This window comes from Lithobates pipiens, unplaced genomic scaffold (assembly GCF_037356315.1).
Source record: "Lithobates pipiens isolate NorthernLeopardFrog02 unplaced genomic scaffold, aLitPip1_a1.2 Scaffold_13, whole genome shotgun sequence".
In the NCBI taxonomy this organism is placed as follows: domain Eukaryota; kingdom Metazoa; phylum Chordata; class Amphibia; order Anura; family Ranidae; genus Lithobates; species Lithobates pipiens.
Window position 1 is genome coordinate 115,054,192 of NW_027507718.1, and position 27,445 is coordinate 115,081,636.

Below are 27,445 nucleotides of genomic sequence, written 5' to 3' on the forward strand. Positions count from 1 at the left end.
GTATAAAAATTTGAAAACCATTTAGCATTTTCCTTCCACTTCACAATTATGTGCCACTTTGTGTTGGTCTATCAAATTAAATCCAAATAAAATAAATTTACGTATTTGGTTGTAACATGACAAAATGTGGAACATTTCAAGGGGTATGAATAGTTTTTCAAGGCATTGTAAAGGAAAGGATATTTTTGATTGGACTCTACTGATAAATTTAGTTTGTCAAATGTGTTATACATTTCAACTAGAAAATGTTAACATATACAATTCTAAAAGTGTGTTTATTTTGTGATTAGGATTCTAAAATCCCTGCTATGATAATACTGTACATAGAACATTTTGTATTTTTATTTAGTATACTGCCTATACCCTAATGGAAGCATTACAAGACAATCAATGCCCAGTTAGTAATTAGCTGTTAAAACTAAACTATGAGCATGCACAGGGAAACAGCATTCATGTTCCATATTACTGGCTAATCACAAATTACATGTGGTCCCAATCTGCATTGTTTATACACCAGGTGTAACTAATATAGGATTGGTATGCCATGCACAGAGGAGAAGCTCAGGGGTTTGGCTAAAGTTTTTCTAGGGTCAAAGAAAATTATACTAAAATGTCTACTTGAACTCATTTCCATTCCTGGATTTAGCCGGCTGTTGGAAATAAGAGGTTTATTTGATTTTGTTTAGTCTTTATATTAAAGTTAGTTGATGTCTTTTATGTAGTATGCTGCTAGAAAAAGAGCAATTTTACATTGTTCTTATAAATGTACTACATTTGATGTTATATTATTACTTAAATAAAAAGCTATTATTTTAAGCCAGAATCCACTGTTTACAGAATTTAGCAAATAGTAATCCAGAGTTTACCTGGTTATTGAAAGGTTTACTAACTACATTTCAGCTAATATTCCAAGGTACAGTATGTACTAGAAATGTGTTTCTGTCTTAGATTGAAGCCAATAAGGTCATGGTGAGTTGGATTTATAGGTTCCTAGAATTTTTTTAACTGCCCTGGGCAGGACTAAGTGTTTGATATGAAAGAAGTTTCACTTTATCAGGAGTGAAAATCACCTTTGGTACATCAACCAAACAGATTTATTTATGGACCCTCTCTCCAAGTGGTACAGCTAGCAACACTGCTAAATAACTGCAGAGATAAAATCAATTAGTCATCTGCAGATTTGCTTTTGTCAGTCTGAGACAACTGATGGACATGCATTAAGAGACTAAACACTATCATTTTGTATCATATACTAAGACAAAAGTCCCACCTTTAAAATTGATCTCTGGATTTCAGTGAAGTTTAAATAGTTCATTGGGACCAAGCTGGTCCAAACACACTACTGTAATTACTTCACTAAAAAGATGCAGAGGATCTCAACGCTGTATGAGCTCTATGTAGCCTCCTGGCTGCTTTGCTGTTTAATGCTCTCCTTGCCCGGGCTGTCAGTTTAGGTGGACAGCCATGTCTTGGTAGGTTTGCAGCTGTGCCATACTTTCTGTTTTCGGATGATGGATTGAACAGTGCTTTGTAAGATGTTCAAAGCTTGGGATATTTTTTTATAACCTAACCCTGCTTTAAACATCTCCACACATTTATCCCTGACCTGTCTGGTGTGTTCCTTGGCTTTCATGATGTTGTTTACTCACTAAGGTTCTCTAACAAACCTCTGAGGGCTTCACAGAAATGAAATCACACACACAGGTGGACTAATAACTAATTGGGTGACTTCTGAAGGCAATTGGTTTCACTAGATTTTAATTAGGGTTATCAGAGTAAAGGGGGCTCAATACAAATTCACGCCACACTTTTCACATATTTATTTGTAAAAAAAAAAAATTGGAAAACCATTTATCTTTTTCCTTCCACTTCACAACTTTGTGCCACTTTGTGTTGGTCTTTTACAAAAAATACCAACAATATACATTTACGTTTTTGGTTGTATCATGACAAAAATGTGGAAAATTTTAAGGAGTGTGAATACATTTTCAGGGCACTGTATATATAAAAACTTCGGAAAGATTGCCTTCAAAGAAGAATCCGTAGCCTTGATTGTGAGATTTGTATAAAAGGGTAGAGCAAACAGTGTGAATCTTGCTTAATTAAAATGTAAATGGGAATTACAATAATGGGAACAGGAGATGAACTAAAGGAAGCAAATGAAGCAGTAATGGTTATGTCTACAGACTTCAGCCTCCTGTGATCACTGGCTGCAGCAAAGAAGGGTCAGGTTGCAGAGAATGAGGTTCTTGGCAGAGCCATGAGAGTTGGGGTAAAATAAACAATTCCAAGTAAGGGCCGGTTCACACTGCGGCGCGAGGCGAGGCGACACGGCTCGCCTCGCCTCGCTCCCGCAAGTCGTCCCCATTGAGTACAATGGAACCGTTCTGAGAGGAGCGACTCGAGTCGCTCCGACTCAGAAAAAAGGTTCCTGTACTACTTCGGGGCGACTTCGGGGGCGACTTGCATTGACTTCTATGCAGAAGTCCTCTGCAAGTCGCCCCTGACCCCCCCTGCAAGTCGCGGCGAGGAAGTCGGAGACGCCTCGCCGCGGCTCGCAGTGTGAACCGGCCCTAAGAGCAAGACAAAAAGCAAACAAAAGCCTTGCACACTCCACACAAGTCAGCCCTGGGATCACATTAACTGGTCATAGACATCACAGGGCAGTTGGATGTGAAGACACAGTTTGACCTCTGAAAGATCTGTTGTAATACATTTCTATAATCATAGGGTGGTACATTGGCTTAACCCTGCCAAACATAGCCTGAAATTTGGTTGGTTTAGCAGGAATTGGGCGAATTTAGAGCTGTGTTTGGCAAGCGCCATTAAACCCAAAAGCACACAAGCATACCAATTATTATATATGATGGATACTTTAACCACTTCAGCCCTGGAAGGTTTCATCCCCTTCCCGACCACAGCATTTTTTGCAATTTGGCACTGCGCTACTTTAACTGGTAATTGTGCTTTCATGCAACACTGTACCCAAATAAAATGTATGTCCTTTTTTCCCACAAATAGAGCTTTCTTTTGGTGGTATTTTTTCACCTCTGTGGTTTTTGATTTTTGCGCTATAAACAAAAAAGACAGACAATTTTGAAAAAGAAAAAAATTATGTTTTTTTACTATCTGCTATAAAATATATTCAATAAAAAAAATGTCAAAATCAAATGTTTTCATCAATTTAGGCCATTATGTATTCTGCTACATGTTCTTGGTAAAAAAATCTCAATAACGCATATTGATTGGTTTGAGCAAACGTTATTGCGTCTACAAAGTATGGGATATATTTATGACATTTTTATTTTTATTTTTACTAGTTTAAAATAATGGAGGTGATCAGCAATTTTTAGCAGGACTGCGACATTGCGGCAGACAAATTTGACACTAGGTGATACTGCTTGGGGACCCGTGACACCAATACAATGATCAATGCTAAATTAAAAAATGCACTGTCATTGTATTAATGACACTGACAGGGAAGGAATTAACATCACGGGCGATCAAAGGGTTAAATGTGCTCCTAGGGAGTGTTTGCTAACTGTGTGGGGGATGCTTTGACTAAAAAGAGAGAGATCTGTGTTCCTGTTTAGCAGAAACACAAGGTCTCCATCTCCCCCTCTGAGAGAATGGCAATCTGCCTTGTTTACATAGGCAGACCACCGTTCTGCCTCTCCCAGGAGAGATCACCAAGTGGCGGAGAACATTGGGTCTGCGGGACCTGCTGATTGGCTCCCGCTATGTCCAATCACAGCAGGTGTGGGTTGCTGGATGGAAAACTGCCAACCAATGACTGAATCTAAACAAATGCAGACAGTCCTTGGATATTCTGACAGCTGTACATTCAGAGAGAGATAGCAAAAACATTAGGTGTGGCCAAATCAACTGTTTGGAACATCCTTAAAAAGAAAGAACGCACCGGTGAACTCAGAAACATCAAAAGACCCAGAAGACCAGGGAAAATAACTGTGGTGGATGACCACAAGATATAAACCATTGGTGAGCCTCGAAAACAGGAAGGCCAGATTGGAGTTGGCCAAACAACATCTAAAAAAGCTTTCACAGTTGTTGAACAACATCCTATGGACAGATGAGACCAAGATCAACTTGTACCAGAGTAATGGGAAGAGAAGAGTATGGAGAAGGAAAGGAACTGATCATGATCCAAAGCATACCACCTCATCAGTGAAGCATGGTGGTGGTAGTGTCAAGGCGTGGGCATGTATGGCTGCCAATGGAACTGGTTCTCTTGTATTTACTGATGATGAGACTGCTGACAAAAGCAGCAGGATGAATTCTGAAGTGTTTTGGACAATATTATCTGCTCATATTCAGCACAATGCTTCAGAACTCCTTGGACAGCGCTTCACAGTGCAGATGGACAATGACCCGAAGCATACTGCGAAAGCAACCAAAGAGTTTTTTTAAGGGAAAGAAGTGGAATGTTATGCAATGGCCAAGTCAATCACCTGACCTGAATCCGATTCAGCATGCATTTCACTTGCTGAAGACAAAACTGAAGGGAAAATGCCCCACGAACAAGCAGGAACTGAAGACCGTTGCAGTAGAGGCCTTTCAGAGCATCACCATGGATGAAACCCAGCATCTATGCGTTCCAGACTTCAGGCTGTAATTGACTGCAAAGGATTTGCAACAAAGTATTAAAAAGTGAAAGTTTGATGGATGATTGTTATTCTGTCCCATTACTTTTGGTCCCTTAAAACGTGGGAGGCACATATACAAACTGTTGTATTTATTACACCGTTCACCTGATTTGGATGTAAATACACTCAAATTAAAGCTAAAGGTCTGCAGTTAAAGTACATCTTTTTTTTCATTTCAATCCATTGTGGTGGTGTATAGCAGTGTTTTTCAATTTCAGTCCTCAAGGCGCCCCAACGGGTCATGTTTTCAGGATTACCCTCCGATAGTAGTAATTACTAAGGCAGTGAAACTGATCAAATCACCTGTGCGAAATAATGCACAGCCTGAAAACATGACCTGTTGTGGCGCCTTGAGGATTGAAGTTGAGAAACACTGGTGTATAGAGCCAAAAAGATTAGAATTGTGTTGATGTCCCAATATTTATGGACCTTACTGTACATGCAACCAATCATTCTAGTCAAGTAGGCATGTTTTTAACACTAAGCAGGCATGCCTACTATTGAATTATCTTGGGGGAACAATACCAATCATCAGGAAAATCTGTTTCCAACTATTAGTTTTTCCCCTTTTCTGATAATAGCTAAAAATTCTTGAGTTATCTTTCAATTTCAGTCAGGGTGGATTTGATTTAAATCACTAGTAAATTGGCTTGATTTAAATCATACTTTTTAAAGAGCAACTGTCATCTCTATCCTGCAGGGGCTCCTCCTCTGACCCGCTGTTGACTCACCGACAGTCCCATTCACTTTAATAGGAGGACTGGTGATGTGGCAGTGACACAACAAGGTGAGGGACGTGGCGGCAGCAGGGGAGTGGATTTCCGCTAACAGGCGCTGCCATGATGGATCTGAAATGACAGGTGCTCTTTAAATGTAAGGACTTATTCTTGATGATAGTTAGAATCTTTAATATTTGCAAACAAAACAAGGTTTTCTATTCAAAATAATAAGCTGTCAGGTTAGTAACAGCGATATCAGAACCGATTCAATCAAACAGGTCATAGTGTGCATAGATTTGCAAAACAATGGGATAAAGGAATATTCCTGAACTTTGTTTTATCTCAAGGGTACTATGAAATTGTGTGAATGCATCAATGCAGTGCATGTTATCTCAGTTTGCAGAACTTGGATTCATTGAATGATTTTACCAAATATGTATATATTGTAGAATATAAAGCCCCATACTACATAACTAAGCTCCATTTCATGCTGAATCATAAATAGAAAACTATCTTTAACTATCAGATTTTATGATTGATTTAAATGATTGATTTTTATCCACCCTGATTTCAGTGACAAATAGATTGACAAATATCCCCAGCACTGACACTAAAGCCACGTACACACGGGCGGACTGTATGGCCAACTTAGTCCGTCAGACAATCCGACGGACAGTCCGTCCTACTTTCGAATGAACGGACTTGACCACACACGGATGCACAAACAGTCCGTCGAAAGCTTGCGTGATGACGTGTACAGCACGTACGACGGGACTAGAAATAGGAAGTCCAATACACAGCAATGCAACCTTTCGCCGTGTAAATCCTTTCTGAGCATGCGCCATACTTAGTCCGTCCGAACTAGCCTACTCACAAGCGGATTGTCCGCTGAAAGTATGACGAACAGTATTACGGAAATTCCGAAATACTTAGTCCGCCAGACTGCACGCTGAAAAAGTCAGCTGAAGCCCACACACGAGCGGACTGTCCGTTGAAATGTGTTTCGACTGACTAAGTTGGCCAGACAGTCCGCCCGTGTGTACGCGGCTTAAGAGTAATATAAACCTGGCAGGGTTCTCTAAAACTAAGAACAAAAAGCATTTGGCTAGACGTACACTTTAAAAGAAAAATAGAGGTTCTTTTTGTACACACTTACCACCAAATACATGTTGTTCCAGTTTAGTCATTGTTATATATTGCCCAGTGCTATTACTCCCATAGATTGTAGAAGAACGACACTGCACTGAGACACTTCCCGAGCCAGTTCTGATTGAGCAGTTTAGCCATTTTGTAATTTAAGTAAACAAAGGCATAAAAAGATCTAAGTGAGCTCAAGAAACATTCTCTCCTTTAATAAATACAGATCTTGTGTTCTTTCTTGATATCAAAACAAAGCTTCAATAAAGTTTTTTTACTGGAGTTTCAATTAGCTTTGTAATGTTAACGACTTGTGGCTATGATACTACTGCTAGGCGAATGGAGGTAGGTGTTTTATAGTCCATCAGTCAGCCTATTACCATCATAAAATGTAGAATATGAAACAAAGAGAAGATTCACAAGGAACAGGAATAAACATTAATACTCCAGATTATAATACTGATGGTTATCATAGCTCTGGGCACCTAAAAACTTCAAGGTGTCATGCTAGCTATTCATTATGTAATTTATGGCAGTGATAAGATGGGGACATCATTCCAGATGAGTTGACGTTGTGAATATTCCTAAATGTACACTGTCATTTTTTTTTTTTTTGCTCAATGTTAAAAAAAATTTTAATGCTCACAAGTTTATGAACTGACCTATGAAATACAATTTAATTATAGAATCTTCATTTGTTAATTTAATAATTTTAAGACACACAGCTAGAGCAATCATACTGTAAATAATGGTCAGAAAAGTATTAGAATTCCTTATCGCTATACTTGTTTCATATCAGTAGTTCAAAATGATTGAGGTAAAAAAATCGACATGGCAGCCAGGGAACTAGCATCCTCAGAAGGAGAGGTCAGATACATCAGCCTACATAATTCCCTTGTGAAATGTGTCCTTTAACACATGTATGTTCAGTTTAAAGCCTATCTCCAGGAAATCTGAAAATTCCCCCCTGCAAGGGGATAGCGCCCGCATTGCAAAGGTTAACTGCTAATTTGGTCTAGGGGAGAGTAAAAGCAATTTTACTTGCCCAATCCTCCACTTCCCTGGCAGACTGTCCCTTGGCTTCAACACATCCAGTGCAGGCTTATAGACTCTCTATACAACTTGATGGCACCAGGACCTTAGACTGCTGGAGCACGGGGGAGAGGATGCTGCAGAAACCGGTCTAGCAGAGTGAAGGAGCATAGGATCTTTTTTATGCCCCTAGACCTAAATGAGCCGTTAACCCCACGCAGTTTGGCCGCAACTCTACTGCCAGGGAGAATTTTCAAGTTTCTTAAAGTTGTGTTTTAAAATACAATTCCCTATAATGGAGGCATTCTTTGCTACTTTAGAAAGTGGTCAAGTACCCTGTGATATAAAGAAAAAAATCTGCTTATCTGCTAATTCTAGATAAAAAGACATAAGCGTCAACAAAAACTGACTACCACTACTACTTCTTCCTGCATCTGATGCTTCATTTATGTCACTGTACATCACCGTGGTGCATTTTGGCATGGCCCTAGCATGTGTATGCATGAATGTGAGTTAAGCAAGCCATAGATTATACAAATTTCTTTCCTTCCATCACTGGTGGAAGGAAAGAAAATTGCTCAACTCCCCCATCAACACAGTCAGGGAAGCTTTCTCTGCTGGGAGAATACAATGATTGGTGCTAGTGGCTATAGCCGCCAGCAGTGATCGTATGTAAATAATTTGAGAGGTTGGTTGTACTGAAGTCGATCGATGGATCGAATTCAGTACAACCAGCCTGCCCATAGATAGATTGAATCTTAGCCAGTACCTGCTGAACCAGCTGAGATTCGATCCATCTGTGGCCGACTTTAGGCACCTTTGTACGCTCCTTGAAGGCAGGGACTGCTGTACAATATACATATGTAAAGTGCTACATAAATTGTCAGCGCTATATTAATACTTGTAATAAATAAGTCAATAAGTGTCGGTTCACACTGAGGCAGCACAACATGCAGCGCAACCGCCTCAGGCGACCTGGACACGACAGCTGTGGCGACTTGCAAAACTACTTCTCTACAGAAGTCAATGCAAGTAGCCCCCAAAGTTTTAAAGGAACCTTTTTCTAAGTCGGAGCGACTTGACATCGTCCCAGTGTGAACCGGCATTAAGGGTAGATTTTTTTTACTGTTATCCTAATTGTCCCTTATGATGACACATATAATATTGATGATAATATCATAAATACATGACCTGGCCCAGTCCACTATTTCTCTATGCATCTGAGATACTAAAGGGTTGAGTTACTAAAACTGAAGAGTGCAAAATCTGATGCAGCTCTGCATAGAAACCAATCAGCTTCCAAGTTTTATTGTCAAAGCTTAATTGAACAAGCACAGCTGCACCAGATTTTGCACTCTCCAGTTTTAGGCTGGGTTCACACTGGTACAACATAAGCTCTGACTTTGGGAGCACATTTCACATGACATGTATAAATCCATGGTTCCAACTTCGAAAAAGGTTCCTGCACTACTTTGGTCTGACTATGGTCCTACTTCAGCCCATTGAATATCTTTGAAGTCAGATCAAAGCTGGATCATCATTTTAACTGATCCGACTTTGGCATGCAACTTGTGCTCTGAGGATCTTGAAGCGAAACCCCACGCCAAACTTTAAAAAGAAAACCAGCATAGCCCCCCCCCCACCCCCCAAGAACATTGAAAAGTGTGTGGGCCCCTCAGGCTCAATAGGGAGGGGGTATGTGGACAACAGTGCAACCGCAATGGCTGCTAGAGTGCTGACAGGGCGTGGAGCCCATCCTGGCAACCGCAAAGATTAAAGGAAGGAAGGGTGACCCCTGGAAGTCACACATCCACGGTGTCCTGCTGCAATGGAGTGAATGGAGTGACAACCTCAGCCTGGATTCCGGCCAGGCCAAACCCCCTTGTCATGTCACCGCCCCATCATGCCACCGCTGGCGATGTCACAAGGGGCGGGGTCTCTGGGTGTGGTCGGCGGATAGCCACAATGTCTATAAAAGAACCGCCAAAGAATGGAATGCGGGAGTTAGCATCAGGAGAAGATCAGAGGAAGAAGACAGCGGAGAGAAGAACAACCGGAGGAACGGAGGAAGAACCGGAACAGAAGAATACATCAGCGGAGAAGGAGAAGAACCGGAGGGAGAAGATATCAGAAGGAGAAAAGAAGCTGCAGCTGCTATAATATATTACTTTGTCAAAAACCTGTGCACTGTTTTTATTTTTTTTTACTTTTTTTGGGTGAATGAGTAGGGGTACAATGTAGGGGTGATGGGGCCAGGATCTGGGGGTCCCCATGTTAAAAGGGGCTTCCAGATTCCGATAAGCCCCCCACAGACCCCGACAACCACCACCCAGGGTTGTCGGGGAGAGAGCCCCTCTGTCCCAAAGCACCCACTCGCTCATTCCCCCCCCTTTCCTGACCTGCCAGGATGTGTGCTCGGAACATGGTCTGGTATCGCTGTTTTTTTTTTTTTTTGACATGGGGGTTCCCCTTAAAATCCATACCAGGCACAAAGGGCTTACTATTGTTGGGATCAAAGTTCGATCTTGTTTATTGAAGTTGAACGGGATGCAGACACAAAGTCCCAGGGCAAAGTTGGATCCACGAATGACTGTCGTGTTGTACCAGTGTGAACACGGACTTAGTAAGTCAACCCCTAAGTCTTATGTTAAATTGGTTCTTCAAGAAAGAAAGAAAACATTAAAAGTTAGCAGCTACAAATACTGTAGGTGCTGGCTTTTAATAAAAGGATACTTACCTGTCCAAGGATCCTAACACAGGTCGGTTCTTCACTGGTCTTCGGGCCCTGGCGCCAACATGTTTAGTGTGGTGACTCCTTGCGTCTTTACAGTCGGCTTCCCACTGCACATGTGTTAGCTGCACTTTGCTTTGTGAATGGTCCTACAGCCTTCTGGGACCTGTGACATGTTCCAGAAGGCTGTGGGCAAAGAGAGGGGAGCTGAACCTACAATCGGATTGCCCAGGTGGAAGTGGGAGCGGGTACTTGTCAAAACTAAAGCAGAACTTCGCCTAGCTTTAAATGAACATGGCCAGTCCTTGCACCTGAGAGCTCCACATCAGCTACCACCAGCTTTTTTGTTCCAAAAAATAAGAGATCGTAGATTAGGAGCAATGGTGTGGAGTGTGTGGCACTTTAAGGTGTATATCTGTGGATTAGAGATACAGAGGTAAAGGCAGCATGTGGGACCCAGCTGAACTTTTTACATTTCTAGCCAAATTGAGCCTCAGTTAACCTATCACTGTACAATTTATTGCTTTTCACCATGATGTTTACCATTGCCAGCAGGGTGTTTTGGAGCTCTGTTGTTTAAGGGGGTGGGTGTCAAACTGTGAAAAAAAATCTCTTTAAATCCTCCATTATTCTGCCTGGAAATCAACAGCTGAATAGTTTTAAAGGGGGGTACAAAATCTGACAGTAAAAATAGATAGATTTGATTCATTTGTTGCATCCAGATGCAGAGTCCAGATGTATAAATTGATCTTGGCAATAGGTTACTGCATTGCACATGGAATCATTGCTGGGATGACTGATGTTTTCAAGATGTTAAAAAAAGCAGCAAAGTATTGTACTGTCAGTCACTGATTAATACAGAAAGTTTGGAGTTAAAGTGAAACCCTTCATTGCCTAACTTAAAATGAACTTAACCTAAACGTATTAAGCCACATGCACAGACATGTTCAGGCAAGCAATATGCCTAGCTTTAATAACACAGCATTTTCCTGCGTGTGGGTAGTCACAGGTGGGGTGTACAGCTAGCCACTGAAGTGAATTGCTAAGTGCCTCTGTCCTCATGTAAACACTGATGGTTCTGCGCATCCATTGGCTGTGCATAATGCATATGATGTATTTTCCCCCAACGTGGAAGTTCTGCATCCTTGACAAAATATTGTACCTGCATGCAGGGGTAAGCGCTGATGGACAGAATCACTGGCATTTACACTAGTAGAAGGGCATACAGCAATTCACTTCTATGGTCATCTGTATCTGCTAGGCAATTTTTATGCCTGAAAATGTTTGTGTGCACAGGGCCTTAAAGTTGCAATCTTTCAAGATGTGTTAGAGCCTCTGTGCAGGCTTTATACACTTCCCATTAATGTAAAAAGCCTTAAGAAGGCATTTAGGTCACTCTACAGCTAGGTCCGACTTTCAGTGCAATTATGTAGTGCTACTTGAATGCAACTTAAATAAAATTTGTATATTCTATGGGGCCAAAATCACACTGGAATCGCACCAAATTAATAAACGAACCTCTTCCAAAATCGCTCCATGCTGAGTCACACTGCTGTGAATGGACACCATTCCAAACAATGTAATTTCCATTGTAATGCGATTTCTGTTTGTCTCCAGTCGCATCTGAAATCACACTAGTGTAAACCAGACCTAAAAGCTTAAAGCAGAGTTCCAGGCATTTGTTTGTTTATTAAAAGTCAGTAGCTACAAAAAGTGTAGTTGCTGCCTTTTAATAAACAGCCATTCACCTGCCCCATGGTTCAGCGGTGTACTCACCACAGTCATGTTCTCCCAGTGTCCTCCCTCGGCAGCACCGGAATCCTTACTGTGGGCACCTGGCTGTGACAGCTTGCGGTTTCACAGCTGGATGCCCACTGCAAATGCGTGAGTGGCGCTGCGGTCTGTACCTAACCCCGAAGTCTTCTGAGACCTGTCACAGAAGAATTCGGGAGGGAATGCTTCTGCTTCTGGTGGCCATTTGGGTACCTGCCCCCCCCCTCCCCCTCCTCCTCAAAAGCTCAGTGTCGCAAGGGAAGAGGCCATAAAGTGGGAGTTCCACTTTTGGGTGGAACTCTGTTTTAAATGTTTAATATATTGAGTTAGCCAATGAACTAAAATTGGAGAGTGCAAAATCTGATGCAGCTTTGTATGGTATACAATCAGCTTCTAACATCAGCATGTTCTTTGACAAAAACAAAGGAATCAAAGATTTAATTAAAAAAATAATAATAATTTTTTTCATTTAATCAGGTTTTTTTGTTTTGTATCAAATTTATTTTAATAAAATGCTTTTGGAGTAAAAACCTATCTAAAGATAGTTTTCTATTTAAGGTACAATAATATTTTAGTTTATTCAGCATGAAATGGAGCTTAGTTAGTTATGTAGCATGAAGCTGTATATTCTGCAATATTTACATTTTTGGTAAAATCATTCAATGAATCCACGCTCTGCAAGCTGAGATGACATGCACTGCGTTGATGCATTCACACAATATCACAGTGACCATGAGATAAAACAAAGTTCAGGAATATTCCTTTATCCCATGGTTTGCATATCTATGTACACTACAAACTGCATAATTGAATCGGTTCTGATATCGCTGGTTTACTAATCTGACAGGTTATTATTCTAAATAGGAAACCTTCATTTTGTTTGCAAATATTAAAGATTCTAACTACCAGTCCACTCACCTGCTGCCGTCACGTCCCTCACTTTGTTTTGTCACTGCCGCATCACCAGCCATCCCCTTAAAGTGAATGGGACTGTCGTGAGTCAACAACAGGTCAGAGAAGGAGCCGCTGCGGGGCAGCGATGACAGTTGTTCTTTAAAAATCATGATTTAATTTAAGCCTTTTTACTAGTAAATGAAATCGCCATTTACCAGTAAATCGGCTTGATTTAAGTCAAATCCACCCTGTTTTGCAATGTCCAGTTTTAGTAAATCAGCCTCTTTACAGTTTAACTTAAACGTTAAATGCTCTGCGAGAAGTTACAAAGAAAGAGAGGCTGTTTGCACCACAAGTAATATGTCTTTTGATGGCCTCTTTATTGGTTATAACCAGTGACCAAAGCTGGGTACACATAGATCTAAATTCGACCGGTTCAGCAGGAACTGGTAGAATTTCGATCTGTGTTTAGCCCTCTGTTCAGATCGTTAGACCAGCTTCTGTCGAACAGTCCTGCAAGAAAGTCAGCATTCAAGTGGCTGCAGCACTGATCAGTGTATTCTGACAGGTGGAGAGGGAGTCCCCATTGTCAGGATACAATAGCGCAATGGGGGAGATTACTGCATCCACATTACTTGCATGGATACAGGAATCTGAGTTTTTTTTTTTGTTTTTTGTTTTTTTAACCTGCTGGTTGAACAAAAACAAAAATCACAGTGTCTACCCAACTTGAGACTCACGGATGTTCTGTTCCAGGACTGCATCAGTGAAGAACAGCTCATTCACATCAAGGATGCTCCCCCTATTGACACCAGGCACTAATGCACTACTGTTACTCCTAACTAAGATATAAGAGAGCTCATTCCAGCTCTAACCAATGAGCAATGTCCTTAAAGACCCAGCTTTGATTAGCTGTGGTTTCATACATAAGGAAAGAGAAGTCAAAGTGATGAACTTCTGGAATGCTTGGCACCTATATTGCTGCAAATGTCTGCTAGTGAGGATGTTGGGCACACATGTCCTTTATGTATCATATACAGTGTGTACAACATGACTTCCACATTGCCCACTCTGATAACATTAACAACTCAAAACAATGAAGTAAGGAAATGGTGCACGTTTTGAAACAGTGTATATTTAACAGTCTATGACTTCAGGGGAAGTTATAAAACACAAACAAAAATAAATACACAATATTTGTAGTAAATGTATGCAGAGGACTAAATGCCACATGAAAAACATGTAGCCTGAGTTCACACTGGTGCATGTGGAACACTGCATGTGATTCGCACAGAAATTGCACTGCAATCCTATGCAAATCATACAATGTGTATGCATCCATACCAATATGGTACAGGACCCCTTTTTTCCCTGTGAATCTCATTATATTCTGGCAATCGCACTGCGTTTTGCAAGCTGCTTTAGGGTGTCATTAATCTAACATTGCCCCCCAGCAGCAGATTGCATGGACGTCATTCGATTGCAATGAGCTGAGGGAAATGCACAGGATTCGCTGCGTTTTCCACATCGCATCAATGTGTGCCAGAAATCGTATTTTGTGCTATGATTAGGATAGAAGAAAGAAAGAAGAAAATATAGAAAGGAAAGAAAGAAGGAAGAAAAGAAAGATTTATAGGGATATAAATTGAAGAAAGAAAGAGAAAGAAAGAAAGAAAGAAAGAAAGAAAGAAAGAAAGAAAGAAAGAAAGAAAGAAAGAAAGAAAGTCATATAAATAGTGAAAAGCAAGAAAAGAAGGAAAGAAAGATATAGTAATATAAATAGAGAAATGAAAGAAAGAGAAAGAAAGAAAGAAAGAAAGAAAGAAAGAAAGAAAGAAAGAAAGAAAGAAAGAAAGAAAGAAAGGAAAGAAAGAAGGAAGAAAAGAAAGATATATAGGGATATAAATTGAAGAAACAAAGAGAAAGAAAGAAAGAAAGAAAGAAAGAAAGAAAGAAAGAAAGAAAGAAAGAAAGAAAGAAAGAAAGAAAGAAAGAAAGAAAGAAAGTGATATATATAGAGAAAGGAAAGAAGGAATGAAAGAAAGATATAGGGATATAAATAGAAAAAGAAAGAAAGAAGAACAGAAAGAAAGAAAGAAGAAAATAGAGAAAGGAAAGAAAGAATGGAGAAAATAAAGATATATAGGGATATAAATAGAAAAATGAAAGCAAGAAAGAAAGAAAGGTATAAAGAAAGAAAAAAAAGAAAAAAAAGAAAGAAAGTGATATAAATAGAGAAAGGCAAGGAAAGAAAGATATGGTGATATAAATAGAGAAAGGAAAGAAAGTGATAGAAAGAAAGATATAGGGATATAAATAGAAAAAGAAAGACAGAGAAAGAAAGAAGAACAGAAAGAAAGAAAGAAGAAAATAGAGAAAGGAAAGAAAGATATTGGGATATAAATAGGAAAAGAAAGAAAGAAAGAAGAAAATAGAGAAAGGAAAGAAAGAAGAAAAGAAAGATATAGTGATATAAATAGAGAAAAGACAGAAAGAAAAAAAGAACGAGAAAGAAAGAAATAAAGAAAAGAAAAAAAAAAGGAAATAGTGATCTAAATAGAGAAAGGAAAGAAAAAAAAATGAGATAACGAAAGATAGATATAGTGATATAAATAGAGGAAGAAATTAAGGAAGGAAGGGAGGGAAGAGTGATATAAGTAAAGAAGGAAAGATAGATATAGTGATATAAATAGAAAAAGGAAAAAAACAAAACAAAAACAAAGAAAGGTATAGTGACATAAATAGAGAAAGGAAAGGAACAAAAATAAAGAGAGCTATAGTGATATAAATAGAGGGAAGAAGGAAGGAAAGAAAGAGTGATATAAGCAAAGATAGATATAGTGATATAAATAGAGAAAGGAAAGAAAGAAAGAAAGAAAGAAAGAAAGAAAGAAAGAAAGAAAGAAAGAAAGAAAGAAAGAAAGAAAGAAAGAAAGAAAGAAAGAAAAAAGAGCAATGTAAATAGTCTATATAGACTGTACAATAAATATGTATAAACCATAATCCCCATTGCAATTGCCTGAGGGAAGTATATAGGCTATCGCTGGCCTTCCCTTGTGGAAATGCTAGTTGCCTGGCTGTCATTAGTCAGGACAAGAACACAGAGCAGGATGTGGGTCAGTGGCCCCTCCATAGATCAGGTATGTGTGAGCGTAGCCCAGCAGACTGTGTGTGTGCCCCCAGAGCTGACACTTACTTTGTTGTTGAGCTTGCAGTGTGCCGGGTCCCTGAGGCTCCGGTGGTTGGCTGTGACCAGTGCCAGTAGAAAGGCATGTAGTAATCCATTGGGAATGGTGACCATGGTATCTGCAATGCTCCTCCAGCAGGCACGGTGAGGGGAAGGAGAGCACGTCGTGTATCCCGGGCTCTCTCTCTCTCTCTCTCACAGAGGACCTGAGCTGTGGGAATTGGCGGGGGTCTCCTGAGAGGAGAGGGCAGTGAGGACAGAGCGGCTCCGGGGTGCCATGCTGCTGTACGGACAGCCTGTAGACAGATTCGTTTATTGTGTAATGATGGGATTAGTCCTGAGTCAGTGACCCGCTCCGATGTCGGGATGTGTGCGGCGGCAGTAGAAAGTTGTGGGAGGTGTCAGGAACTTTCCCTGTGTCCCTCCTCCTCCTCCCTCCTGTACATATATAGAATGGGTGGTGCGGGCTGCCCTCAGGTACCGTGTAAGAGTGTGGGATGGGGACTCAGTCCGCCGAATTTACCTCAAACTTACCGCCACTCACAAACACAGTGCATGACCTAGAAAGGAGGAATTCCCGGCCTCTCCTCACAGAAATATTATAATACATCCCAATGGGAAGCAATATTCTGCATGTATACAAACGTTCTTCAATAAAGCACATGCTGTAAGCAAGAACCTGTGTAAAAGGTTGTCTGTACTAAAGGTTTACATGTTGGGGCGCACCCCCCCCTTAATTCATGCGCCTGGACCCCTAATTAACATGCAGGGCGCCAGGACACATGGATTTCAATGTTTCTTTTTATTTTTTTAGAAGAACATATTTGGAGCCTAAAGATCTAATTGGCTTCAAAAAAGGGTCGGCTCGGAGCGCCGAGCACTGCGCCCTGAGCCTACCCAGTTGTGTGACAATAGCAAATGAATATTCGCTAATGTCTTCCTGATTCTTCTCCTCGCCAATCTGGGCTCAGGAAGCGGGTCCTGAGACCCAATTTGCCCAGAGGAGAGGTGATCCTATTGGCCGCTGAGGAGGAGAGAGGAGACGCAGGGGAAGTCGCGCCGTCGTGAAGCTGAGGTAAGGAGGAGACACAGGGTGAAACCGATGTGAAACCGCTGCCCCCCCCCCAAAACAAATACACCACCAGCTGCCACTGCTAAGTGGGCTGATGCTAGGATGCAAGCAGCTCTTGGCATCCTTTTGTTTCTAGGGTGTAGGACACTTCTGAAGGAAGAAACCTAGCTTCCTTATTTTCCAGGACGCAGGCAGCTTCTGCCACCCAGTTTCTTTATGTTGTTAGAATTCAATACACTTCTGAAGGGCGCTGTCTGGTGTCCTTCTGTTGCTAGAATGCAGGCAAGCTTTGCCACAGAGTGTCCTTCCGTTGGTAGGACAATGGCAGCTTCTGTTGTCCGGAATTCCTTTATTGCTAGGATGCAGAGTACTTCTAAAGGGAGTTACCTAGTGTCCTATTGCTAAGGCGCAGAAAGATTCTGCCACCCAGCATACTTCTGCTGTAAAGACGCAGACAGCTTCTGCTGTATGGCATTTTTTTGTTGCTAGGGCCCAGGCAGCTTCTACTATGCAATATCCTTCTGTTGTTAGCATGCAGGTAGCTTCTGTTGTCCAGTGTTATTTTGTTGCTAGGAATGCATGTAGGACACTTCTAAAGGGAACTACCTCGTGTCCTTCTGTTGCTAAGGCGCTGGCAGCTTCTGCCACTCAGCATACTGCTGTTGTTAGGATGCAGGCTGCTTCTGCTATATGGCATCCTTTTGTTGTTAGGGCACAGGCAGCTTCTGCCACCCAGTATCCTTCTATTGCTAATATGCAGGCAGTTTCTGATGTCTAACATCCTCTTGTTGTTAAGGCACAGGACACATCTGAAGTGAACCACTTAGAGTCCTTTTGTTGTTAAGATGCAGCCAGCTTATGCTATCCATTGTCTTTCTGTTGCTAGGATGCAGGAAGCTTCTGCCACCCATTGTCTTTATGTTGCTAGGATGCAGGCAGCTTCTGCCACCCATTGTCTTTAAAGTGGTTGTAAACCCTTACAAACCACTTTGACCTACAGGTAAGCCTAGATTAAGGCTTACCTGTAGGTCCAAGAAATATCTCCTAAACCTACACGGTTTAGGAGATATTTGCCAAAACACAGGCACCGCTGTCTACAGCGCATGCGCCATAGACAGCGGCACGCCGCTGTCAACGGCGATATGCCGCGAGTGGCGGCTCCCGTGTTCATGCGCGGGAGTGACGTCATCGCGGCTTCGTGGAATGACAGCGGCGGAGCAGCGAGACCCACTGAGAAGATGGATGCTCCGGACTACAGGGGACAGCGGTGACTTCGCTGGCTCCTGTGTCAGGTAAGTGACACATAATGGACTACTATGCGATGCATAGTAGTCCATTATGGTTTACCTTTGCAGAGAATCAAAGAGGAAGTAAACTCATCAGGGTTTACTTCCTCTTTAAGTTGCTAAGATGCAGGCAGCTTCTGCCACCCATTGTCTTTCTGTTGCTAGGATGCAGGCAGCTTCTGCCACCCATTGTCTTTCTGTTGCTAGGATGAAGGCAGCTTCTGCTGTCTAGCATCCTTTTGTTTCTAGAGTGCAGGACACTTTTGAAAGGAGCCACTTAGTATCATTCTGTTGCTAGGATTCAGACATCTTCCAAATATAGCTAGGATTCCAAAGTGGGCAGGATACTGGAGTTTGGCGTTAAAAACAGCCATCATGTGTCTTTTGCCTCCAGTGTCTAGGAAATTTTCCCTTTTTTTCCTCTCCTAAAGACTCAACAGGACTCAACAGAAAGATACATTGGATATCTTTCCAATGTTCAAAAAATCCCCTTTTAGGGCCCTTTCACATGGGAGGATTGCTCAGGTCCACCTGTCAGTTTTTCAGGTGGACCCAATCGGACCCTTGAGTCTCCTCTATGGAGCGACAGGTGTAAACGGATATGTGTCTATTGACACCCGCAGACATCTGATCAAATCCTTTCCTTTAAAATCAGACAGCTAGGGAGCCATTACCCATTCGTCTGACAGATTGGATGGCAATGTAAATGGTTTTCACAGTAACAAGTATACCCATGAGAAGGTTTTTCCCTCTGTTCCTGTTCTGGTGGCAACTCAACATTTTGGATGTACCCTCACTTTTATTCACAGAAAATTGGTGATCAGGACAATAAGAGAGAGTGAATTTCCCTAGTGGAAACACAGACAGCTATAAAAAGCTAACAGTGGTTCTAATCCCTCACTACTCTAATCCCCCAAAAAGTTATAATTTAATCCCAACTCCAGTCAATTTTTCAGTCAAAGAATGTTGGCCAGTAGGGAGCTGACAGGGCCACCCACTAAGTGAATTTCAGCTGATTAATCAGGAACCAGCTGACATTTTAATAGTGTATTGCCAACTTAAGGCCGACCATACATGAGCCATTCTTTTACATTCAAACAGCGGGTTGAACAAAAGAAAATTCCTCCATCCATATACTTAATGTGGATGGGGGAATCCCTCCCACTGAGCCTTTGTTTACTGACAGCTGGGAGATTTACATGGCATTAGAATACGATCATCGGCACTGTCGGCTTTAGCCAGCGGTGTTGATCGAGAATTTTTTTTCCAACAGGCTATCAATTGATAGATTGATAGATTGACTTGTGTACAACCAGCCTGGCAATACATGGATCAAAATTCAGCTGATTCAGCAGGGACCAGCCAAATTTTGAACCAGGTATGGCTGGCTTTAGACCTTGAGGAAGGGGTAATTTAGAGGGTAAGCATAAAAAAGTATAGTTATCCATTAAGGAGAAGCAACAAAAATTATAACTTTTGTTTATTCAAGGGTCAGCCCTTGAGACTGCTAGTTCCCCATCCGGTCTGCTCTTCTTGTAATTCGCAGCAGGCAGTGGGTGGATCCATGGCCAACAGACAGCCTGCTTTTCTCACCACCCACTGGGGTTGCTTTACTACATGGTAGAGTTCAAAATCTGGTGCAGCTCTGTATAGAATCCAATCAACTTGCGTTTTTTTTGGTCAAAGCTTAATTGAATAAGTTGAAGTTAGAAGCTGATTGGCTACCATGCAGAGCTGCAATAGATTTTGCACTCTCCAATTTTAGTAAATCAAGCCCACTGCTTGCTGTCAATCACAAGGGGGGGAGGAACCTGATTGGGAACTAGTGTCTCAGCTTCCCCATCAAGCTCCATCCATTCTCAGCCTACAGTGTCTTTAAAAAAGCTGATGGGGGAAGAAGAGGTAGTGGCAGCAAACATTCTGCCTGATACATGCTGTACAGAGATGGGCACACTGCCTGTCTCTGTTTGTCAACTTACATTTGGTTTTAATTACCTCTGATTTCCTTATCACTAAACTGGAGGTTATTATTTTTGAATTTGGTGCAGTAATTGCACCACCTTATAAAAGTATTTAGGCTGTTAGGAAGCTATTAAAAACGACCTGATTCTGCTGCACATGTTGGCAAAACTAACAAAATGGGCAGTGGTTTTAAATATGATGCAGGCAATTGTAAAGGGCCATACTGTCAGAAACGTTTCATTAGGGCTTTATTGAACTCTCCCATATAAGTGAGATATCTGCCCTTGATCTCCTGGGTCTGCACATCTGCTGTGTCTATTGTGAGAAATTCCACACTCTCTGTTGGGTTCCATTTATTTTATATTATGGAAAATGAAACGGGAGAAGTTGGAACATGCAAAGGTGGGCAGGAACACTCATAGGTGGACAGAACAAATTTCAAATCTCTAGCAGGGATCACTTTTGGGGTATGCAAGACATAGAAGCTGGGAGCTGATTCAGGACGCTAAGTGCCACCTATAACTTCTATGACGTTCTATGACGCTTTTAAAAACAAAAATATGGCGCTGCCATAGTAAACTTGTTTTTACAGCGCATTCTCCAATGATGTTATCCTTATCCTTAAGTATTTAGTGGGTAACTGACCAATATGGTCCTAACTTCTGATATGCACATGGTTATTCCATGTCTTTGTACTGAAAGGAAGATGAAGGTGCTTCCACATCTAAAAAACAACTCCCACATGTCTTTCATTAGGATACTTTACAGCCATATTGTAAGCAACTAGTTTGTATGGCATATACGGAAAACTGCATAGTACTTTTACTCAATACTTCCACTTGAGGACTCATTTACTACCATTGGACTGTCAGGCATTTGTCTACAAGCAAGATGCATGGACAAAAGAAACCCCATTAGGCCTGATTTACTAAACAATATGTAAGTATGCTGTTATATCAATGCACCTGCAAACCTGATTGAGCAACCCAATTTTTTTCATACAGTATTTGTAAATGCATATATATATATATATATATATATAAGTACCTGTAATAAATAAATAATACCTTAGCAAGCAAACCTATTGGTTCTGACAAGATCATTTCATTTTTGTATGTGCTTTTTCCCCCCTTAATCTTAACACATACATTTCTTAGTTTACCTTATCTACATGTTGGGCACAAAAACAACATTATATTCATGATCAATGCACACTGCAAACCAGGAACTCTGATGAGTGCCTTGAACACAAGTGTACACTTCAGCAAAGTACTGTCGTTAAGGCTGGGTTCACACTGCTGCGGGGGAGATCCGGATGTGATTTGCACCGCAAATCACATCCGATCTCCGTAGCGATTCGAGTTCAGCCATACAGATAGTATGGCTGAATTCGCATCGCTCCCGCAGCAAACTCGCACGGGACCCTTTTTTTGGTCCGCAACAGAATCGGATCGCATGGGGGTTCACACCATGCGATCCGATTCCTGTGCGAGTCGGCAGATCGCACTGCGATATGCGGACGGATCTGGGGGTGTCATTAACATATCATTGACACTCCCAGCCGTCTGCATAGGGCAGTGTGAACTGCCGGCGGGAGTAATGCGATGCGGGAAAACGCCGCGGATTCGCGGCGTTCCCGCATCGCAGCGGTGTGAACCCGGCCTAAGGCTGGATTCACAGCTGTGCATTTTTAGAGCTTTTTGCATTTTGCAGCTTTGCACTACAGAACGTGTTCCATAGGAAACCATGTTAAATGGACTGCAGTGCAAATCTGCAAAATGCAAAAAGCACTAAAACTGCATAGGTATGAATCCAGCCTAAGGGCCAGTTCACACCAGATGCAGTTCCGTACACTTTTTTTTCTGTACTAAAAATGCATGCACAGTGTTTTCCATGTATTCCAATGGCTCTAGTTCACACCAATGCAGTCAGTTCCAGTCAGTTTCTGGTCAGTTTCTGCACCGGAAACTGACCAGAAACTGACTGGAACTGACTGCACTGTTGTGAACTAGAGCCATTGGAATACATGGAAAACACTGTGCATGCATTTTTAGGGCCAGATCACACCACAAATATGCACTCATACGTTCTGGACCAGTTTTTTGCTTACAGTTCACACCACACGCAGTTTCAGTGCAGTTCCAGTGTATTTTTGATACAATTTGCTAGGTTCCAGTACAGTTATGTGCAGAAAAAATTCAGCACGCTCTACTTTTTTCTGCACCAGAAACTGACTGCACTGGTGTGAACTAGAGCCATTGGAATACATGGAAAACACTGTGCATGCATTTTTAGTGCAGAAAAAAAGCGCACAGAACTGCATCTGGTGTGAACTAGCACTAAGGGATTTTGCATTTGCTAACCCTCAACACAAACACACCAATTATCTTCACTTCAATCCTACTCAGCTCATGTGCATTTCCTTTTTAATAATTCAGGCCCATTGCATTCAGTAATGCCTGTTGGTCCCAAAGCAAAATCAGACATCAGTTATCAGCAACTAAGGCTGGATTCACACCTATGCATTTTTTGTGCTTTTTGCATTTTGCAGATTTGCACTACAGTCCATTTAACATGGTTTCCTATGGAACACGTTCTGTAGTGAAAATATGCAAAATGCAAAAAGCATTAAAACTGCCTAGGTGTGAATCCAGCCTAAATGTTCCTAAAAACTTAGATGAATCTTATATTAAAGATGATAAACATAGTTAGCACCATTCCTCTCACCCACATCGTCATTACCAGCATTGTCACTATTGTTTGGCAAATGCAAATCAAAAGAGTCAATCATGAAGAAGTGAAAACTGATTAAAAAAAAAAAAAAAATCACACCTCTGTTATGTTTATCCTTTGCTTTTGATCATCTAAACTGTTTGTAGTTTTTCCTTTGATCTATTTTATCGTCCACTCTTATTGAAATAGCAGTCATCTTTATCAAAAGAAATGTGGGAAACAAGTGATGGTGCAGAATTAATTGGACCCTACTTCTAGAAACAATGCTTGTTGAGTACATCATCCACTGGTAGTCACAGTTAACAGGCTGGCTTTTGATTAAAAGAGTTGGTTCATAAAGAAATGCAATTAATGTAACTGATTACATCAGCAAAGCTGAGATCAAATAGTGGTCTAGTGTTTTGAATCCATGAAGTTCCCAGTATAGATGTTAACATTGTCAACAGATTATTTAGGCATCCTATAAAGCAAACCATCCTTGGCTATTGATAGCTTTACCATGCAGCTGATCACTGACAGAGGTTCTTGTATTACAGTATTAGGAGAATGGTATTACTAACTATTAAACCAGAACTGAATAGACTGGACACTCCATTCAACCTTACCAACTATGTAGGTATGTAACTCCAGCCAAGGATAATAAGATAAAAATGAATAGTCCGTTGAAAGATAAAACAAATCCAGAGATTTCTCCTACAGTACTTTTTTTATGCCACTAGATCTCCTCAGCCAACATCATTTACACCACTTCCCGTGAGTCCAGGTCATTCCGGATCCACTTCAGCCTGCGACCAGACAATGAAAGGAGAAGCAGCACAGGGATGCTTTAATCTCTCCAAAAGTTTGATTTCTCCTACTATCAGCATGCTTTGTATGCACATGAACTGACTGCCTTCTTGTGTTGATTCTTCTTCTCCAACTCCAGCTATATAGAGATTACAATATAATAGGTCAAATTCAGGTACTTTAACAGCTTGATTTTAAAATAATACATTTAAAACATAAGTTCACCTTTTATTTAAATTAAATAAATAAATAAATGCGCATATTTTTGCAGGTAAAAAAATGTGCATTTAGAAGTTTTTTTACACTTTAGCCTGTAAAGCATTGATCCCGTGATCAAAAGATCACGGGTATAATGCCAGGATCCTGAAGACTCTCAGTATGCTGTCTGCCCATACCTCTGATACAGGGGGGTAGTTATTGAATTTGCTGAAAGAATCTACTAAAGCGCTCACCAGCGCAGTTCATTGAGATCTACAAGCTGTCAGCCACGGTGGCCAATGATACTTGTAGTTCATGAATGATGCAGCCATGTGAATGCAGCACCCCACACCCACGGCCGCGCTGTTTTTAAATTGTGACAGTGGGTGCTGGGAGAGGATCCCCTGCCCATTGTCACAGGGAGAGGGGATCAGGAGAAGAGGAGACAGGAGCTGGAACATGTTACATGTTCCAAAGGTGAACTAAGCCTTTAATTGTGTATTAATGAAAACAGAGTTGCAATAATTTGTGTCTTTAGTATCTGTCTGGAGTCCAACGTTAGGGTCGTTCACACAGGGAATGCTGTGTTTACCCGCACAGGGATGCACAGGTGTTCCGTGCATCACATACAGGCAGCCCCATTGCCCATTCATGTTAACAGGGAAACAGAAGATGCACAGAAACAGCTGTTGCTCCCAAGCTGACATTAGTGTGGGTGCGGGTCCATGTCCCTGAAATTTCTTTTTGACTCTAGTGTATTGAATTATGGGGAGGTCGAGAAAAGGTGGCATTTGCTATCCTCAATCCACTTGATATGTTCAGAATAGCAGCATGCACCCCAGTTCAAGGGATCACTGGTACACATATAGTGCATCTGAATACAAAGCCAAGATGTATGTGAATACCTTTAGTGCCTGCTTATAGTGTTAAAAAAATGGTAAGGCACTTAAAATCACACACTATACAGTTATATCGCTGACTCCTAGTACATTGGAATTGTTCCAAAAAATATTAAAGTATAGGGTCAGCCTTAGTTGTACCATCCCACACTTCAACTGGGCTTTATCCAACTGAATGAAAAAAGAAATGACCAAGTTGATAGTTATGTCCTACGCTAAGATTGTACCTGTGTAGAAAAAGCTATCAACAATTTGGCTTCCTGCCCTTTTCAGAAACAATTTTGGTAAACCCAGACTATTGCTCAAAACACTCGATATATTTTTCATCCAACTATACATTTAATAACTTCCCTCTTAGCTTATCTCAGTTTCTATTAGTTACTACATGAAAAGTTTATTAAAGATGAACTTATTTGTATTGGGTGCTTACACTGGTCCAGCTTGGCCCAATGTAAGTATGCAGATCTCACACCTAATAAACCATTGGGGAAGCTGGAAATCACTGTAGTAGTCTGTGCTACTAAAGTGATAGCTATTGTCTTCTGGGTTCTGCTCAGGTTCTATTTGAGCAGCTGCCTCCCTGCACACTGACCTCAGGGGGGCGCTCGCTTGGCACTATCACCATTCATAGAATGTTTTGTATTTTTTTTCATGAATACACAGTGTTCAGTGATTGGGCAGAGCGGCAATTGTAACGTCACCAACCCTCTTTTCCAACTTGTCCAATCAGACAGAAGCCTACAAGATACAAAGGTTAATTTTCGCTCTGGAATTCAAAGCTAGGGTATAAAAAAGTTTCTGGGTATATGTAATTTTTGCCATCTTTTACAATTAAGTATTCTAAAGTTGAACACCGCTAGTTAGCCTTACTTATAAAATTGTTCTCTATTAAGCATTTTCTGTGCACTGATGTTGCTCTATCATGTCCATACATGATAGAGTGATACGTGTGATATGCCTGGGGTGAAAAACAAATGCAACAGAGTAAGAATAGAAATATCGATTGAGAAGACAAAGATTTTATGAGCAGTCAGATATCGTTCTCACTAATGGAGCAAAGGTAAGCTGGCAGTGTGCAGTACATGCTCTGAAGTTTGCATCTGAGTATCTTAGCCCATTATACACAGAAATATACTGCAAAAGTATATGAGGATAGACTAATGTTTATTCTAAAGCCTAGTACACACAGGCCAAATGTGAGGCGGCATCGGCCAGTTTAATAGAAACCGGCGCACATTCAGCCTGTGCATACGGTAGCCGGTCCGACAGAAGCCAACTCCTGTCGAAGGGTCATGACCGAAAAAGGTCTGCCGACCGGCTCCGAATCCACACTCTCAACCAATGGCTGAGAGTGCTAACCGGAGTGTTCTGGCAGGGGTACAATCTCCCTGTCAGAACACAATAGCACAGCAGGGGGGATCACTGTACTAACATCAGATTGTTAATACAGTAGTTGTCAGGTTTTTTTTTTTTCAACCCAGTGTGTACATGGCTTAAAGCGGGGTTCCACCCTAAAGTGGAACTTCCGCTGATCGGAACCCTCCCCCCCTCCAGTGTCACAATTGGCACCTTACAGGGGGGAGGGGGGTGGAGATACCTGTCAAAGACAGGTATTTACACCCACTTCCGGGCATAGACTCCCGTGGGAGTCTATGTCATTTCCTGTCCTGCCGCGCTGTCTGCTGGGACACACACGGGTCCCAGTGACAGCGCGGACAATTCCTATTGCGCTGCGCGACTCGCACATGCACAGTAGGGAACCGGGAAGTGAAGCCGATTCGCTTCACTTCCTGATTCCCTCACCTAGAATGGTGACGGCAGCAGCCAAGAGCCGAGCGATCGATCGGCCTCGGCTGCCAGCATCGCTGGAACCTGGGACAGGTGAGTGTCCATTTATTAAAAGTCAGCAGCTGTAGTATTTATAGCTGCTGGCTTTTAATAATTTTTTTTTAGGTGGAATCCCTCTTTAAGAACATTTAAATTCAGGAAGGGTCATTGCACATGGATGCCAAAGGTGTGGTAAAACAGGTAGTCAATCCCTGACTAACCTGACCAACAATGCAGTCAGATGGTGAAGGACACATGCAACAACCATGATACTTTGCTGTACAGGTGCAGGTAATTTAACTCGGCTTGCTGGGTTTGACAGGTGACACAACCTGTCAGATTCTTTCATTGAGGCCAATGGGAGCTGCAACAGTAAGCTAGCCACTTGGCTTGTGGTTGGAGCACAGTATTTTAGTATTTGAGATTTAAAAATAAAAGCCAATAAAAAAAACACACATTTAGGAGGTACCAGTATCACCTCCTTATTGCCTACCAGTCCACTACCCTTCTGCCTTCTGGAAAGTGATCCACCATAGAGATTGCTG

At 41.4% G+C, this 27,445-nt stretch overlaps 1 protein-coding gene across 2 annotated transcripts in view; it reads right to left on the reverse strand.

The window, feature by feature from the left end:
- The window catches only part of TRABD2A (TraB domain containing 2A), a 156,710-nt gene extending 140,187 nt beyond the window's left edge, over positions 1 to 16,523 (reverse strand). For both annotated transcript variants that reach the window (XM_077475417.1, XM_077475418.1), the window contains exon 1: positions 16,147 to 16,523. In XM_077475417.1, coding sequence (XP_077331543.1) covers positions 16,147 to 16,251 — 105 coding nt within the window. In that variant the 5' untranslated portion in view covers positions 16,252 to 16,523. The remainder of the gene's footprint in view (positions 1 to 16,146) is intronic.
- Between the last annotated feature and the right edge of the window lie 10,922 nt (positions 16,524 to 27,445).